The following is a 15,846-nucleotide window of genomic DNA, read 5'->3' as shown; positions in this document are numbered from 1 at the left end:
TAAAATAAACGGTACAATGAGCAGAACAAGGCCGTGCATAGCCCCTAAATTTCTCCTGATTTATAAGGAGAAAATAATAATAAAATACTCGCAGTAGTAGTATTAGCAGTAGTCGTGGTTCTTGTTGTTGTAGTTTCCACCTCCAGACGACAGGGGGCGCAGCAGCTTGTTTCTCTTCTCAACTTCCGTCAGTGGATTTAAACTTCCACCGGAAGTCTGCTAGTCCTCTTCTACCAGGCCGATCCAACATGGTGGGTAAATTTTGCATGTCGATCCGAGCTATCTAAACTAATCCTGCCTTTTTAGCGGCTTATATTCCGCAGTAATTTCATCAATGAAGACCGGACAATTTACTTTATTTGATAATGGCAGTATTGGTGTTAGATGGTACAAACAGTGCGTTTTATTTGCAGTGTTTAGCGGAGAACTGCGGCTAACAGAGGAAGCGTAGTGGAGCTGCTTTCGAGCTGAATTAGCTGCTGGTCTCATTCATGTTTTATCGGTTTAATTGGACGGAAACAACAGAATAATGCCGTTATTCTGTGTGTTTGAATGGGAGTCTTAAAAGTGTTTAAAACACTAACAAGTGGCGCTCACCGCTAGCTAGCTTTGTAGGCTAAACCGGGAGCTAGCGTCACTGCAGTGAACACAGCTAGCCGTGCTTCTGCCCCGGAGGGTTCGTCTGATTTACTGACCGGAGCAGCGGTGAAACCATCCGCTGGCCTGAGGGAGTGTGGTTGAGGGTGAACTTAGCCATTCATCCACGAGGCTGCTGCAGAGTCTAACCGGCTCTAAATAATCAATAATCAATAATGAATAGATTAATAGCTGGTGGTCTTCGTGCATATTCAGATGGATTTATTGTTATTATATTAAACCTGCCTTCTCGGAGAACTAAGGATATTTCTATTGCTGATATATTGATCAGGGTCCACATTTCATGAATTAAAATGACTGAAAATCAAACCAGTCTGGCTGTAAATGTGATGTTACACTGATCCTGGTGTTCTGAGTTAAATTTGGGGTCTGCTTGCAGGGACGAGTCAGGACCAAGACGGTGAAGAAGGCCGCCAGGGTCATCATCGAGAAATACTACACCCGGCTGGGCAGCGACTTCCACACCAACAAGAGGGTGTGTGAGGAGATCGCCATCATCCCCAGCAAGAAGCTCCGCAACAAGATCGCCGGGTGAGCACATGGCGCCGCTTGTCGAAACTGTCCGCCATCCTGTATCGAAAGTGATCATGGCGTCCTTGTCGTCAGGTCATTGATAGTACAGGAAGATGAAGCTGCGAGCCTTTCCCGTGTCTGAAGGACTCTCTGTTCCTCTCAGACCCTGGCGCTCTCAGACACTTCAGTACGTTTACAGTCAGTGTTTGACCAGACGTCTGTTAGTCGCAGCCTGAAGTCACCTAAAGCTAAAATAATACACAATGCATTTCTGTACGTCAGCTTCACCGTGACTGTGAGCAGGCAGCTACAGTCAGGATCACTGAACAGGTAAATTCAGTACGTCTGTAGAGGCCTGTCCTGCAGGTTCAGGTGCTTTGTTGTCAAATACACAACAATTGGTGAAGCAGTCACTGAAAGTGAAGCTCAGGCTCCCTCAGCATCACTCAAACGGGACGTATGAATGTTCAGTGTCTGCCGTGTGTTATGACGGTCTGCACTCGCCAGATGCCGACATTTACTTACTTCCTGTTTGACGTTTGATGCCAAATCAGAGCTGTTGTATTGATGTCTCTGGTGCTGACCGCTGTTCTGCAGGTATGTGACGCATCTGATGAAGAGGATCCAGAGGGGTCCAGTCAGAGGAATCTCCATCAAACTGCAGGAGGAGGAGAGAGAGAGGAGGGACAACTACGTGCCAGAGGTCAGTGAAGGCACCACCACACTGTCTTCATGTTCTGTGTCTCCATCCAATCACAGAAAAACCCTGAAGTGAATTCAGTCTTGCTGGCTGCTCTCTGATTGGAGGACTTCATCAGCGAACATAGAGGTGGTTAAACTGGGGGTGGGCTGGTGTTGACTGGGATGTGCTGATTCTCCACAACATGAAGTTGATGAAGACTGAAGTGCTGAGAGACCAACCTTTGTGCTGTTCAGTGAAACTAAACCCAAAACTCAGCTGAAAATCCTCCAGTGAGACATAAAGCTTTGGTGACAGACACGGGGCCCTGAGACAGAGGGCCGTTAGACAGGGGGCCCTGAGACAGAGGGCCCTGAGACAGAGGGCCGTTAGACAGGGGGCCCTGAGACAGAGGGCCGTTAGACAGGGGGCCCTGAGACAGAGGGCCCTGAGACAGAGGGCCGTTAGACAGGGGGCCGTTAGACAGGGGGCCCTGAGAGAGAGGGCCCTGAGACAGAGGGCCGTTAGACAGGGGGCCGTTAGACAGGGGGCCCTGAGAGAGAGGGCCGTTAGACAGAGGGCCATTAGACAGGGGGCCGTTAGACAGGGGGCCCTGAGACAGAGGGCCGTTAGACAGGGGGCCCTGGACGTTGGTGTTTTCCGATTATTTTTTGAGCTGAACTTTGCAGTGGTGGTGTTGTAGAGCTGAATAAACCAGATATTTAAAACGGGGGGGTCCTGTAAAGGCCGGGACACACTGCCCACCTCCACCTGTGTGACGACCTGCTGGCTGTGTGTCTCAGGTGTAACAGCTCCTGAAGGTGGTTGGATTGTTCCCGGCATGGCGGCAGCTCGCCGTGTGTCTGCGTTTGCTTCACCGTGAACCTCGGCCTCAGTACGCACACACAAAACATCCACTAACCCATTGATAATAATCAATAAATAAGCATTCTTCAGGCACGTGTTACCGATCGGGGTGATTGACATTTATGTGGACATGGTGTGGACAGCTGAAGCCGTGTCAGCTCTGGTCTCTGCTGGTTCAGGCTGTTTGACTGTGGACAGGTGTGGTTTCACTCATCACCTTCTTCCTCTCTGTAGTTTGGGTGGAGTGAGTAGAGCACCTGTTCACCTTTCTGGTTCTGGCAGAAGTCTGACGGAGAACCTCGTTTATTTCCTTTTAGCTTTAGCTCAAACAGCAGATCTTCGTCTGCACGGCGAGCAGACTGCCGTCTGTCCAAAGGTCCCGCCTCCCCTTTGTCCACTCCTCTTTACTTCCTCTTTTTGTCTGTTTTGTCCTCCACCCTCCGTCCACTCTGAGCCCACACAGGAAATTATACTGCAGTACTGTGGTCACAGGTGTGTTTGACAGCGGCTTCGAACACGCCTCAGCCAATCACAATCACTGTTTATAAAGGATGTTTTCACTCTGAGCTCAGAAGCTCTGACTGTTGGTAAACAGTTTGTTTGCGAATGACTGCATTGTTTTTGTTTGTCGTGCTCGTGTCAGTGACATGACGTAGCACAGGTGAACCTTTCTGTCTCGTCTGCTCGGTCAGCGTTTGAGTTGTCTTCGTGTCTCCTGTATCGAAAGTGATCATGGCGTCCTCGTCGTCAGGTCATTGATAGTACAGGAAGAGAAAGCTGCGGGCCTTTCCCGTGTTCGGAGGACTCTCTGTTCCTCTTGAACCCTGGAGCTCTCAGACAAACCTCCATCGACTGAAACATGTTTGAAGACGGAGGCGGGTGGATGCTGCTGCTGATCACTGTGTGCCAGGTGGTTCATGTCTAACTGCGCTTTGTGCTCACCTGTCCAGGTGTCTGCCCTGGACCAGGAGCTCATCGAAGTTGATCCCGACACCAAGGAGATGCTGAAGCTGCTGGTAAGTCGCTCTGTGACAGTAGTTGGGTAATCGAGTACAATTCAGAGGTACTTCTACTTGAGTGTTTTAGTATTATGCTTCTTCTGCACTGCGTTTATCTGACAGCTTCAGTTACTGAGCAGAAGATTTAAAATGGCAGTAGAAGTACATGATAGTAATAAAGTAAATGAAGCCACCAACAGTATATAAGAGAAGTAATACTGGCTGTACTGCAGCTGCTACATAGTGAGTACTTTTACTTTAAGTTAACATTTGGAATGCAGGACTGTTACTGCAAGAGTGTTTTTAAAGTGTGGTATTACTACTTTTACTGAAGTGCCATACCTGAATACCTCTTGTAACACCGATGGCTCCTTGTATTAGTACCTCATTACAGTAGCAAAGTGCAGTAAAGAGGTGTAATTGAAACAGACTGTAGGGTGAAGAGCTGTCTGATGATGGCACTTTGATCAGCTCAGTCTGAGGAGGAGGTCAGGGTTCATTACTGATGAAGAGCGTCAAACTCAACATAATGGTGAGCTTTAAGGTCGCTGATGGTCTGAAAGACGAAGATCAGACGGCCACAGTTTGAGAGAAGCTTTTATTTCTTCCATCGACTCAGCAGAGTGTTTTTGTGGCTTCATTAAGTTCCTGTTGTTCAGTCTGAGCCTTTAAATGAAAACCTGTAAATGAGTCCAAACGTCTGCAGTGAAAGCAGACGTTCGATTGGCTGAAAATCCTGAATTATTCCCAGTAAAGTGAGCATTGAACATGAGCCTGCAGCTGCCCTCTTTAAGTGAACGGAGGAGAATCTGACTTCAGATCAGCCTTAACGTGGTCCGGACGAGTCGGGCCGGCTCAGAGCTTCTGAACGAGGACACACCTTCAGCTGTTCCTGTCAGTGTTTGGGAGATTTTCCCGCCGTCCTGTATCGAAAGTGATCATGGCGTCCTCGTCGTCAGGTCATTGATAGTACAGGCAGATGAAGCTGGGGGCCTTTCCCGTGTTTGGAGGACTCTCGGTTCCTCTCAGACCCTGGCGCTCTCACACAGCTCTGCCTCTAAAATCTGCTCTTTTCTCTCTGGACTCTGGTGTTGTGCACTCAGCCCTGTCTCTCTGCTCTGCAGGACTTCGGCAGTCTGTCCAACCTGCAGGTGACCCAGCCCACCGTCGGCATGAACTTCAAGCAGCCCCGAGGAGTGTAGACGTCTGTAAAGTATCTTCCTAATAAAACCCTTTGGGACAAAAACCTCTGCTGTGCAGGACTGGTGATTTGTGGACGCTTCAGTTTTCCGTGTTTTAACCCTCCAAACTCACCTGAGGACAGACGGTGTGACACAGAGGTGAAGCATGTCTGACTAAATGAGCAGAACAGCGATTGGTCCTGTTATTGATCCCACACACAAACTGCTGCTTTCTTTGTCAAACACGCCTTCACTCGAGGAAGAGCAGGTGTTTCCTCACCCTCCTCATCTGCATGTGTCCTATCCAGACCAGATGTGAGACGTTTTCTTTGACTCTCGGTCTCAGATCTGTAGCACCTTTTCATCACCTGCTCAGAGCGAGTCTCAGACCTGCTGTAAACAGGCTTTAAATAAAGTTTGGACTGTTCAGTCATCAACCAATCAGCTCGTTCTTACTCTCAGACTTTACTCTGCAGACGCTTCGTCAGAGGGAAGCAGCGCTGATGTTTCAGAGCAGGAACAGGAAGTGACGTCGTGTCCAGAGACGTTTGAATCGGTGATCAGTCTGAGCCGGTCGGACGAGAGAGACCTCCGCCTTCTCAGAGCTGCGTCAGGTCAGGGTGGAGGTGTCGCTGCAGGCTGACGGAGAACAGGAAGCCGAGTCCACGTTCTCAGATCAGGGTCTGTCCTGAAGGTGGAGCCAGAGGGTTCTCCACGGGGAGGCTCTCCTCCACCTGACGGAGGAGAGCCTCCCCGTGGGTTCCGATTATGATCAGATGGTAATGAAAATAAACAGAAGTGAAGCTGAATGGTGTTAAATTGAGACACACACAGCCTGTTGACACAGAGCTTCATGAAGGTTTATTGGCTCTAAACTCTACGTCACATGGTTCTACATTTGAAGACAGACGTGTTCGAACGGGCTCGCGGGTCGTTTGCTCATAAGCACTTCAGCAGGAAGAAGTTGCAGAAAGCTCCTCGAGGGCAGTCGCACATCTTCCCGATCCGAGATCCTTTCCTGACGGCGCAGTGCTCGCCGAGGTCACACTGACAACAGGAAGTACCACAGTTAGACTCCGAGCAACGCCCCCCCATTCATGTCCCCAACACGTACAAATACTGCATGTACATGAGTTTCTAACAGAAACCTGAGCAGCAGGTGAGAGGTCCAGCTGTGCAAAGTACTTTTACTCAACTACTGCAATTCTCAGGTACTATTTCTACCTATTTCTACTCTACATTTCAGAGGGAAATACTTTTACTACAGTACATTTATCTATCTGACCGTTGTAGTTACTTTACACTTCAAGTATTTGATGATGAAATATAATTCAGTACAACTTCAAAGCTGCTGAACTGTTGATGCATCAGTGATATGAGTTCAATAGTATGTCACAATGTTCAAATACTGATGTACGACGTCATTCTGCATTGAGTATTTTTGGAGTACTTCTGATACTCTGTAATTCTTATGTAGTTTAACTTTTGTAAAATACTGAATGTAGGACTTCTAGTTGTAATTAAGCACATTTATGATGCAGTCTTTATGTAGTAACCTCAGTATTCTCTCAGGAAGCAGATGTCAAAGATCTTATTTTGAAGAGGAAACAGGAAGATGCTGCTTTTAATCTGAAAGGTTGGATATGAATGTGTTCAATAATCAAAGTTCAGGTCCTTGAAGTTTTTTGGTTTGTAGTCAAAGTAAAAATACTAAAAAAAAATGCTTTAAAACATTTTAGCTTCTGTTATTAAATCCACTCAGTGTCCACTTTATTAGGAACACCTGCACAGTCTAATGCAACACACTACTACTACTACTACTGCTGCTGCTGCTGCTGCTGCTGCTGCTGCTGCTGCTGCTGCTGCTGCCAGAAAGTCAGACATTTTACTCAAGTAAAAGTACTAATAACACAGTGTAGAAATACTCTGTCACAAGTCCCGAATTCACATTTTTATTTAAGTAAAAGTACAAAATATAGTACCAACAGTAAAAGTACTCATTAAGCAGAATGGCCCATTTGAGGATCGTGTACATCCTGTTATTGGTTTGTAGTTATTGATACATGAATGTGTTAATCACTTTAACGTTGCAGCTGCTGAAGATAAAGCTCTTTTTTTGTACCAGAAGATCAATCAAGACTGATCAATAATATTAAATCCTGATTTGTAGCGAATCAAAACGTTTCACTGACGTCACGGCTCAGACTCACAGACGGGACCTGTCCGTACTTCTTCTCCCACGGGTTGATCCTCTTGGTCTGAAGCTTCTCCAGCACCTCGTGCAGAGCGCCGAGCTGCACGCGCGCACGCACACGCACACACACACGCACACGCACACGCGCGTTAGACATAAAGCTGACAGGTAAACACGAAGTGAGGAGCAGGTGATCGACGTCACTGTCAAATAACAACAAAGTAACTGAGTACTTTTACTCAAGTAACGTCCTGAAGTACACATTTGAAGTTCTGTACTTGATTATTTCACGTCACGTCACGTGTTCTTCTCAAAGACACCGCAGAGGAAAGTGATTAATACTGTACAGTGCAGAGTATTAGTAGTACTGGCAGTACTACTAATACTATGCTGTGTATTATGTGTATTACTGAAGTGTGAGTACTTCTTCAGCTCTGCTCCTCGTGTGTTTCTTGAGTTCAGCTCATGAAGAACAAACATGCTGAACTTGACTGATAAATCATCAATAATCCAGCTCATTGATCTTCATCTGATTGATGTGAGACTGTAACGTGATTGAACAGTCACTGAGACGCAGTGACGGAGGTTCAGGCTCAGGCTCAGTTTCACTTTAAGGACGGATTGTTTCAATCGTCTATCAATCTGATTTATTGATGACGTGTTTTTGTCTTTAAAATGTAAAATATGTGAAAATGATGAAGAGTTCAAACCCAAAGAAAAGCAGTTTTTAATAATATGAACACGAGAAATATGTTTCATAATGATGGAAAACATATTTAAAAAATGACAAGATGAACGCCTTCATCTTCATCTTCATCTTCATCATCTCTTCACTTTTCTTACATCCCGAACTGACTCATTTACTGACGATCTGACAAAATGTAAAATGTGTAGACACATAAGAACACAAAGAGAAGAAAGCAGAAATCATCCGGAATCAGAGAAGATTTGGACTTTTTATCAGAATGGAAAGAAACAGAAGAAGACAGAAGGCAGACATGCTGAGGACAGAAGACAGACATGCTGAAGACAGAAGACAGAAGACAGACATGCTGAGGACAGAAGACAGACATGCTGAAGACAGAAGACAGACATGCTGAAGACGTGTAGTCACAGTTACTCACCAGCCTGTTGGAGTTGGAGTAGCGGTAGTCTTGGACCTCTCGCTCGTCCCTCTCGGCTTCCGTCCTCCCCGCCGGGCAGAGCGCGGACAGCAGCGCCGCGCACAGCACAGCTCGCGCCCACATGATGCCAAAAAACGGACGACAAAGTTCCGCGAGCTGCTTCCTCTCTCCTCCAGGTGTTTGTCACGCGCTGCCCGCCGCGCGAGGGATGTTTGCATGACCCGCCCCGCCCCCTCCAGCCCCCGGACGACGTCACAGGTGTGACGTAGAGTGGCTCCTCATGATCTCAGGCTTCTTTCTGTCTTTCTAGACCAAACAAACATGGTGAAGGCGTCACTTTGGGCTCATTGTGACCACATTTCTCACTGTTTCACAAGGTTTCCAAAGCAAATGATCAATCGATCGATCGATGGGGGAAATGATCAGCAGATTGATCCAGAATGAAAAGGATCATTCAGTTAAAATGAGCTCCACCTCAACCAACTCCAACAGGAACGTCCTGCTGAGACATGAATGAGGAGACACACTGATCTACAAAGACCAGAGACAAGAGGACAACAGACACAGAGACACAATGATCTAAAGACCAGAGACAAGAGGACAACAGACACAGAGACACACTGATCTACAGAGACCAGAGACAAGAGGACAACAGACACAGAGACACACTGATCTAAAGACCAGAGACAAGAGGACAACAGACACAGAGACACACTGATCTAAAGACCAGAGACAAGAGGACAACAGACACAGAGACACACTGATCTAAAGACCAGAGACAAGAGGACAACAGACACAGAGACACACTGATCTAAAGACCAGAGACAAGAGGACAACAGACACAGAGACACACTGATCTACAGAGACCAGAGACAAGAGGACAACAGACACAGAGACACACTGATCTAAAGACCAGAGACAAGAGGACAACAGACACAGAGACACAATGATCTAAAGACCAGAGACAAGAGGACAACAGACACAGAGACACAATGATCTAAAGAGACCAGAGACAAGAGGACAACAGACACAGAGACACACTGATCTAAAGACCAGAGACAAGAGGACAACAGACACAGAGACACAATGATCTACAGAGACCAGAGACGAGAGGACAACAGGCACAGAGACACAATGATCTAAAGACCAGAGACAAGAGGACAACAGACACGGAGACACAATGATCTAAAGACCAGAGACAAGAGGACAACAGGCACAGAGACACAATGATCTAAAGACCAGAGACAAGAGGACAACAGACACAGAGACACACTGATCAAAAGACCAGAGACAAGAGGACAACAGACACAGAGACACAATGATCTAAAGACCAGAGACAAGAGGACAACAGACACAGAGACACAATGATCTAAAGACCAGAGACAAGAGGACAACAGACACAGAGACACAATGATCTAAAGAGACCAGAGACAAGAGGACAACAGACACAGAGACACACTGATCTAAAGAGACCAGAGACAAGAGGACAACAGACACAGAGACACAATGATCTAAAGACCAGAGACAAGAGGACAACAGACACAGAGACACTTTACTGCACTCAGTACTTTTACTGTGGTATTAGTACTTTTCCATGAGTGAAGGGTCTGAATCCGTCCTCCATCTCTGAATGAACAGCGGACGTGTTGGACTGACAGATGAGCGTTTGTCTGAACCAGGTTCAGCCTGCAGTCGAACCGTCAGTGTTCTTCTGCTCGTCGTCACTGATCCGGAGCAGAAACTAACAGATGCTTTTGGACGAAGTGATTCGTTCTGATAAATGTCCTCCTGCCTGGAAACAACCTGAATACATCACAGTAAGTTTGTCAGGGTGAAGCTGCTGCAGGAGACGAAGCGTCTTCCAATTTCCGTCCTTCATATTTAACTTGAAGACGTGCAGCAGAAATAACACCCTGTGCTATATTTCCTCCCTGCAGTGCTTCTATTTATACTTCATGTCAGTGTGGAGGGATGAACGTATTAATGTCCCCAACATCACATAAAGTCAACTTAAACCCTTCTGACAGGCAGAGAGCTGCATCTGAAAAGCCTGCGTCCTCTGACGGGAAACAAACAGGCCGCACGTCTTCTTCAGGTCTCTGGAGGTCAGAACACACCAGGTGATAACGTTACCTCCATTACTTCCACACAGACGCTCTGCTGTCCCCATCGGGACAGAGTGGACTTCGATGAGACCACAAAGATCCTTTCAGTGCAGAGCGCTGCGCGATGAAGGTCGTCTCATTCGTCTCCTGTGGGACAGTGTCTTCATAGGGCACCGTGGGACTGACCAGAGACACGAAGACAGAGCGAGGCCTCAGAAGTGGAATATGATGGGTGAGGTGATTGTGGCAGCTGTGAGTGACGCTCTGCAGTGCTCGTCAGGGATCAGAGGATCATTTCACAGGTGAGCAGGTTCAGGTGTGAATCTGTACGAGGGAGCAGGTTTTTGTCTTCATGTGAAAATGTTTGAAATGACAGAAATTGGCTTCACCTTCTGCCTGAACACAGCATTTAGCATGCTAGCATGCTAACAGCTGATGTTGAGCAGGTGTGATGCTCACTGTGTTTACCATCGAGTTCACTGTGCTGGCATGCTAACATGTGCTAGTTAGCAGTAAACACAAATTAAAGCTGAGGTCTGTTGGTTCTGCAGGTATTTGAATAAATCAGATACTGGAGATCGATTTGATGACAGATCAGATTAAAGTCACACGAGTCACAACATGAAGGTCTGAACTGACCTTCATCACAGTTCAGCTGTGAGAGAAGTCAGTCTGGATCAAAATGATGGACCGGTGGACATACGGACAGACATGTCCATCCTTCTAGTTCAGGTCTCCTCCGTTCTCAGCTGAGACATCAGGATGTTTCATGCTAATTAGCGAATGTTAGCACTCTAACACATGAAGCTAAAGTGGTGAACGTGTTAAACGTGTCTGTGAAGGTTCTCAGTGATCCAGGTCCTGCTGATCAAAGGGAGGTCCAATCAAAGGACCGATCAGCTGAGAGGCTTCTTCGGTTCTGACTGATGGCTGGAGTCTCACCATCAGCCTGAACCAGGTGGTACCAGGTGGTATCAACCAGGTGGCATCAATGACTGTGATACGACCTCAGTGAGCTTCGTTAGCGCTAATGGCTGTGTCACAACAGTCGTTAGAGTCACCTGGGGCCAGGTGTGAACAACAGTTTTCACATGACTGACACATGAGTTGTCATCCTGATCGTTAGCATGCTAACGTTAGCATTTGGCTCAAAGCAGCGCTGTACTGTAGCGCCTCACTAGCTGTTAGCATAGCTGTAGTGTCTGTGTGTATTTGTGTAACAATATTAATGTAACACTGGACGTTTTTGTCTCTGCGTCCTTTCAGAGCGTTCTTAACACGTTCTGACCGCTCTGAAAGGAAACTGGCTGCTGTGCATATCAGGTTTTTTACGTTTTGAACTTTGTGATGATGGCAGACTTTTTATTTAGCACCACAAACTGAGCGGATTGTTATCAGCAGACATCCGGCCTGCAGAGTCAGAGCTGCACCATCTAAATCCTCCTGTTGTCAGCGAAGCATTAGTGTGGGAATAAGAGCTTTGAGCCGATGTGCAGTCGCTGCTCGGCGTGCAGAGGACATAGAGTAAATAAGGAAAATGGTGGCAGCATTAAAGCAGGGTGTTAAGTCAGCTCCAGGGGCCGAGCGAGCGGTTTGAGGAGTTCCACTATAAATAAACCCTCAGAGGGAAGTGAGGTAAGAGGTTTAAGAGCCGGCCTTGTTGTGCCCAGCTCCTGGCTGTGATTTGGTCTGATTGTCTCTTTATGGGATTAGCATGAAGACATGTCCCCATAAAGCACCCCATGGATCCGGCCCCCCGGCTCATACTGCTGAGTCTTTGTGGAGGCAGTGAGGATGAAGCTGATGGTATTCAGACAGAATCTGCAGCTCTGCATCTTTTGATCATTTCTTCTTCTTCTGTGGGTGTTTGATCCTCCGACAGGCTCGGGGCCATTCTTCTTCTCTTTCTATTAACTCCGTCAGACCGCCAACTTGAACTTCTGTATAACGAGGAGTGGCTTAAAATAAGCCATGCTTGACTCTTGCATTTTATTTTTCATCTCAGGATTAGTGTTTGTGCAGTTTGCCTCGATCGGATCACAGCAAAGAGAAGAGGGGGGCTTCAAAGCTTCCTCGGCAGGTAACCGGACCCTCAATGGCCCCAAAGGCCCAGGCCAAAGAAATATTGACCACTAAAGCACATAAACTATCAGGTTTTCAGTTTTCGGGGGGTATTTTTACTTTTGATTGTGGATGCTATCGATGAGACAGGAAATGACGGGAGGACAGCTGACAGGAGTTTCTTCAACCAGCCTGTTCAGTCCTTCCTGTCAGCAGTGGACATGCCGTGTCCCAGCAGAGTCACAGAGGTCCTCAGCAGCCCCCCTGCAGTCCAACAGACCTGAGTCTCCTCAGCGGATCCAGTCTGCTCTGGTCTTTGCTGTGAAGTGCATTTGTGCTGTGAGTCCAGTCCAGTTCATTGTTCAGGTGAACATCCAGGTACCTGTGTCCCTCCTGAGTTCTTTCCTCACCTGGTTTGTTTGAGGGCCAACACTGTCCCACAGTTCCTCTGAGTGCTGCTAACTGGAGGAGATTCTCAGGTTAAACTGGTCCTGGTCTAGTCTAAAACTCTGACCCTAACACAGCCAGATCTGGTAGACAAATATGGACCTGAGCTGGGCCACATGCGGTCCTCAGGAGCCAGGACACATCAGTGTGTCCACACTCAGCCAAGGCTCAGCGTTGTACCTGAGATGTGACTGATGCTGCAGGTATTTCTCCATATTTGTCACTTTTCATTCATCCTGTGGTGCTGCTCTGATTTCCTTTCTTGTACACTGAGGCTACCAGATCTATTTGGAATAAGATGAAGAGCGAACAGAACTATTTTCAGACAAATCATTTCTGAAAGCTTTGCACCATCATCCTTCCATTGTCTCAATTTCCCCGTAATCCCCTCAAATAATGCCCTCTAATGTCCGACGTGCAACAAAGCAAGAAATGTCCTCTTATCAGTGTCTGTTAATCAGAGCTCCTGACTGATGTGGCCTGTGGCAGGCCAACAGAGGGTCTGCTTCTGATGATGTGAAGGATGAAAATGACCATGAAGAGACACAAAACAACCACAAAGAAACACAAAACAATCACAAAAAGACACAAAACAACCACAAAGAGACACAAAACAACCACAAAGAGACAAAACAACCACAAAGAGACACAAAACAACCACAAAGAAACACAAAACAATCACAGGGACACAAAACAACCACAAAGAGACACAAAACAACCACAAAGAAACACAAAACAATCACAAAAAGACACAAAACAACCACAGAGACACAAAACAACCACAAAGAGACACAACAACCACGAAGAGACACAAAACAACCACAAAGAGACACAACAACCACAAAGAAACACAAAACAACCACAAAGAGACAAAACAACCACAAAGAGACACAACAACCACAAAGAGACACAAAACAATCACAAAGAGACAAAACAACCACAAAGAGACACAAAACAACCACAAAGAAACACAAAACAATCACAAAGAGACAAAACAACCACAAAGAGACACAAAACAACCACAAAGAGACAAAACAACCACAAAGAGACACAAAACAACCACAAAGAAACACAAAACAATCACAAAAAGACACAAAACAACCACAAAGAGACACAAAACAACCACAAAGAGACACAACAACCACAAAGAAACACAAAACAATCACAAAGAAACACAAAACAACCACAAAGAGACAAAACAACCACAAAGAGACACAAAACAACCACAAAGAAACACAAAACAATCACAGAGACAAAACAACCACAAAGAGACAAATCAACCACAAAGAGACACAAAACAATCACAAAGAAACACAAAACAACCACAAAGAGACAAAACAACCACAAAGAGACAGAAAACAACCACAAAGACAGAAAACAACTACAAAGACACAAAAAGACGATGAGGTGCAGGCTGAGCACAAAGACGTCCCATTGTTTTGTGTCTCTTTTCACGTGTGGCCCCTCACACGTGGTGCCAGGGGCCCGTTGTCCGATGATCTGATGATCATACGGGCCTCTCAGTCATTCTTTTTTCTTTTTCTTTTATTTTGCAGGATTCAAACAGGAACTCGTGTTGAGACACTTTTGGCAGATGGAAATCTTCCCGAACTGACCACAAAGAGATCTTGGAGCACCCATCGTGCAGCAGAAGAGGATTTATGTTCATGACTCCCTTAAATTTAGGAGGGAAAACGTCCGTCCAGCCAGCAGAAGCTTAGCGTGTCATCTGAACATCCTTCAGGCTGACAGGAGCTTCTGTGGACTCAGTGGCAGACGTAAAGCTGCTGATCCAGGCTCGCCAGAGGAGACGCGCCATGAGAAATGACTTTGAATCGCAGCACAGACCAGGATGAAGAAGCTTTTGGTCCAGCTTGAACACAAACTCCACGGTGAGTCTTACGTAACGCTCTTAGCCACAGTAAAAACAAACTTCACTGTTTCCTGACGAGCACAAACTTAGTTTGAGCCCGAATCTAAAATCGGACTCAGCAGTCGGAGGACGAAGCCTCATAACGCTGTGATGTTTGAGAGCGAGTCATTATCTGCCCACGCTTTGATGTCAGCTCAGATGCTGATGATCCAGCGGAGATCTCATCTCTTTGAAGCTTTTGAGTTTCAAGTCAGGAACCGGCCTCATTAGCGCTCCGCTAATTCACGGCAGTCCTCTGATTCTGTGGCTGATGACTGATGCTAATGAGCTCTTTTACCCGTTTTCTCCAGACTTCACACACGCGGATACGCGGCGTTCACAGTTGAGACTGGAAACGCTGCTGCATCACATGGGGCTCCGGGGACCTGCTGCTCCGGGCCCGAGTGGCCCCGAGGACCTTCCAGAGGAGCTCAGGACAGATAAGTCTGTGCTTCACTTCATGGTCTTCTTGATTCACCTTCATCGTCCAGTCTTCCTCCCTCTGACGTCGTTACTGCTTTAGGTGTGTGTTGTTGTTTTTACCCTGTAAAACACTTTGAAAACTTTTCAGAAACTGATGACTGATGATAGAAGATATAACAGTCACACTACAATCAGTACTTTCATTTGAATACTTGCAGTACTTGACTGCAAGTACTACTTCCTGATTATACTTATATACTTTTATTTCATTGACATGTTCAGTACAGAACTTTTATTTTGACAGGATGTGGTATTTGTACTTTTACTGAAGTACAGAATCTGAATACTTCCTCCACCCCTGCTGATGAGGAAAGAATGCCGTGATTTCACAGTTTACAGCAGATAAGACAGATTTGTACGTACTACTCATGTTGTGTACTGATACACTTGGATTTTAAAGTACACAATTCAACAAATACAGTGGATTCAGTTTTTCAGAGAAAATGAACAATTAATAAATCTGTTGAATTTGGTTTAAATGCAGTTCTTTGACATTAAACTCTTCTGGAAATCAACACAAGTAAGAACATTCAGTTCACTGTGTGTGTGTGTACTCTACATGTACTGCATTACAACTACAAGTCCAGCATTAAAAACCTCAAGTATGTAAGTATTGTCAGCAAAA

At 46.2% G+C, this 15,846-nt stretch overlaps 2 protein-coding genes and 3 non-coding genes across 5 annotated transcripts; 4 read left to right on the top strand and 1 right to left on the bottom strand.

Annotated features, from left to right (window-relative positions):
- Window positions 1-202: 202 nt before the first annotated feature.
- LOC143321834 (small ribosomal subunit protein eS17) lies at window positions 203-4,960 on the top strand. The gene is made up of 5 exons (XM_076732507.1): window positions 203-251; window positions 1,037-1,188; window positions 1,768-1,873; window positions 3,667-3,732; window positions 4,839-4,960. Exons 1-5 carry the CDS (start codon window positions 249-251, stop codon window positions 4,914-4,916), a joined length of 405 nt encoding a protein of 134 aa, XP_076588622.1. The 5' UTR covers window positions 203-248; the 3' UTR covers window positions 4,917-4,960.
- LOC143322790 (small nucleolar RNA SNORA71) lies at window positions 1,226-1,352 on the top strand. Its single transcript, XR_013077338.1, has one exon. It is a non-coding gene; the product is annotated as a small nucleolar RNA SNORA71 (small nucleolar RNA).
- LOC143322793 (small nucleolar RNA SNORA71) lies at window positions 3,430-3,556 on the top strand. The gene has a single exon (XR_013077341.1). It is a non-coding gene; the product is annotated as a small nucleolar RNA SNORA71 (small nucleolar RNA).
- Window positions 4,636-4,762, top strand: LOC143322792 (small nucleolar RNA SNORA71). The gene has a single exon (XR_013077340.1). It is a non-coding gene; the product is annotated as a small nucleolar RNA SNORA71 (small nucleolar RNA).
- A 779-nt stretch (window positions 4,961-5,739) lies between the features above and the next one.
- Window positions 5,740-8,413, bottom strand: cart2 (cocaine- and amphetamine-regulated transcript 2). The gene is made up of 3 exons (XM_076733382.1): window positions 8,214-8,413; window positions 7,106-7,189; window positions 5,740-5,942 (listed from the first exon to the last, which is right to left on the bottom strand). The coding sequence occupies exons 1-3, from the start codon at window positions 8,334-8,336 to the stop codon at window positions 5,835-5,837; spliced, it is 315 nt and encodes a 104-aa protein (XP_076589497.1). The 5' UTR covers window positions 8,337-8,413; the 3' UTR covers window positions 5,740-5,834.
- Window positions 8,414-15,846: the final 7,433 nt, after the last annotated feature.

Source organism: Chaetodon auriga, chromosome 6 (genome assembly GCF_051107435.1).
Source record: "Chaetodon auriga isolate fChaAug3 chromosome 6, fChaAug3.hap1, whole genome shotgun sequence".
NCBI lineage: Eukaryota > Metazoa > Chordata > Actinopteri > Chaetodontiformes > Chaetodontidae > Chaetodon > Chaetodon auriga.
This window is presented reverse-complemented; position numbering and strand designations above follow the sequence as displayed.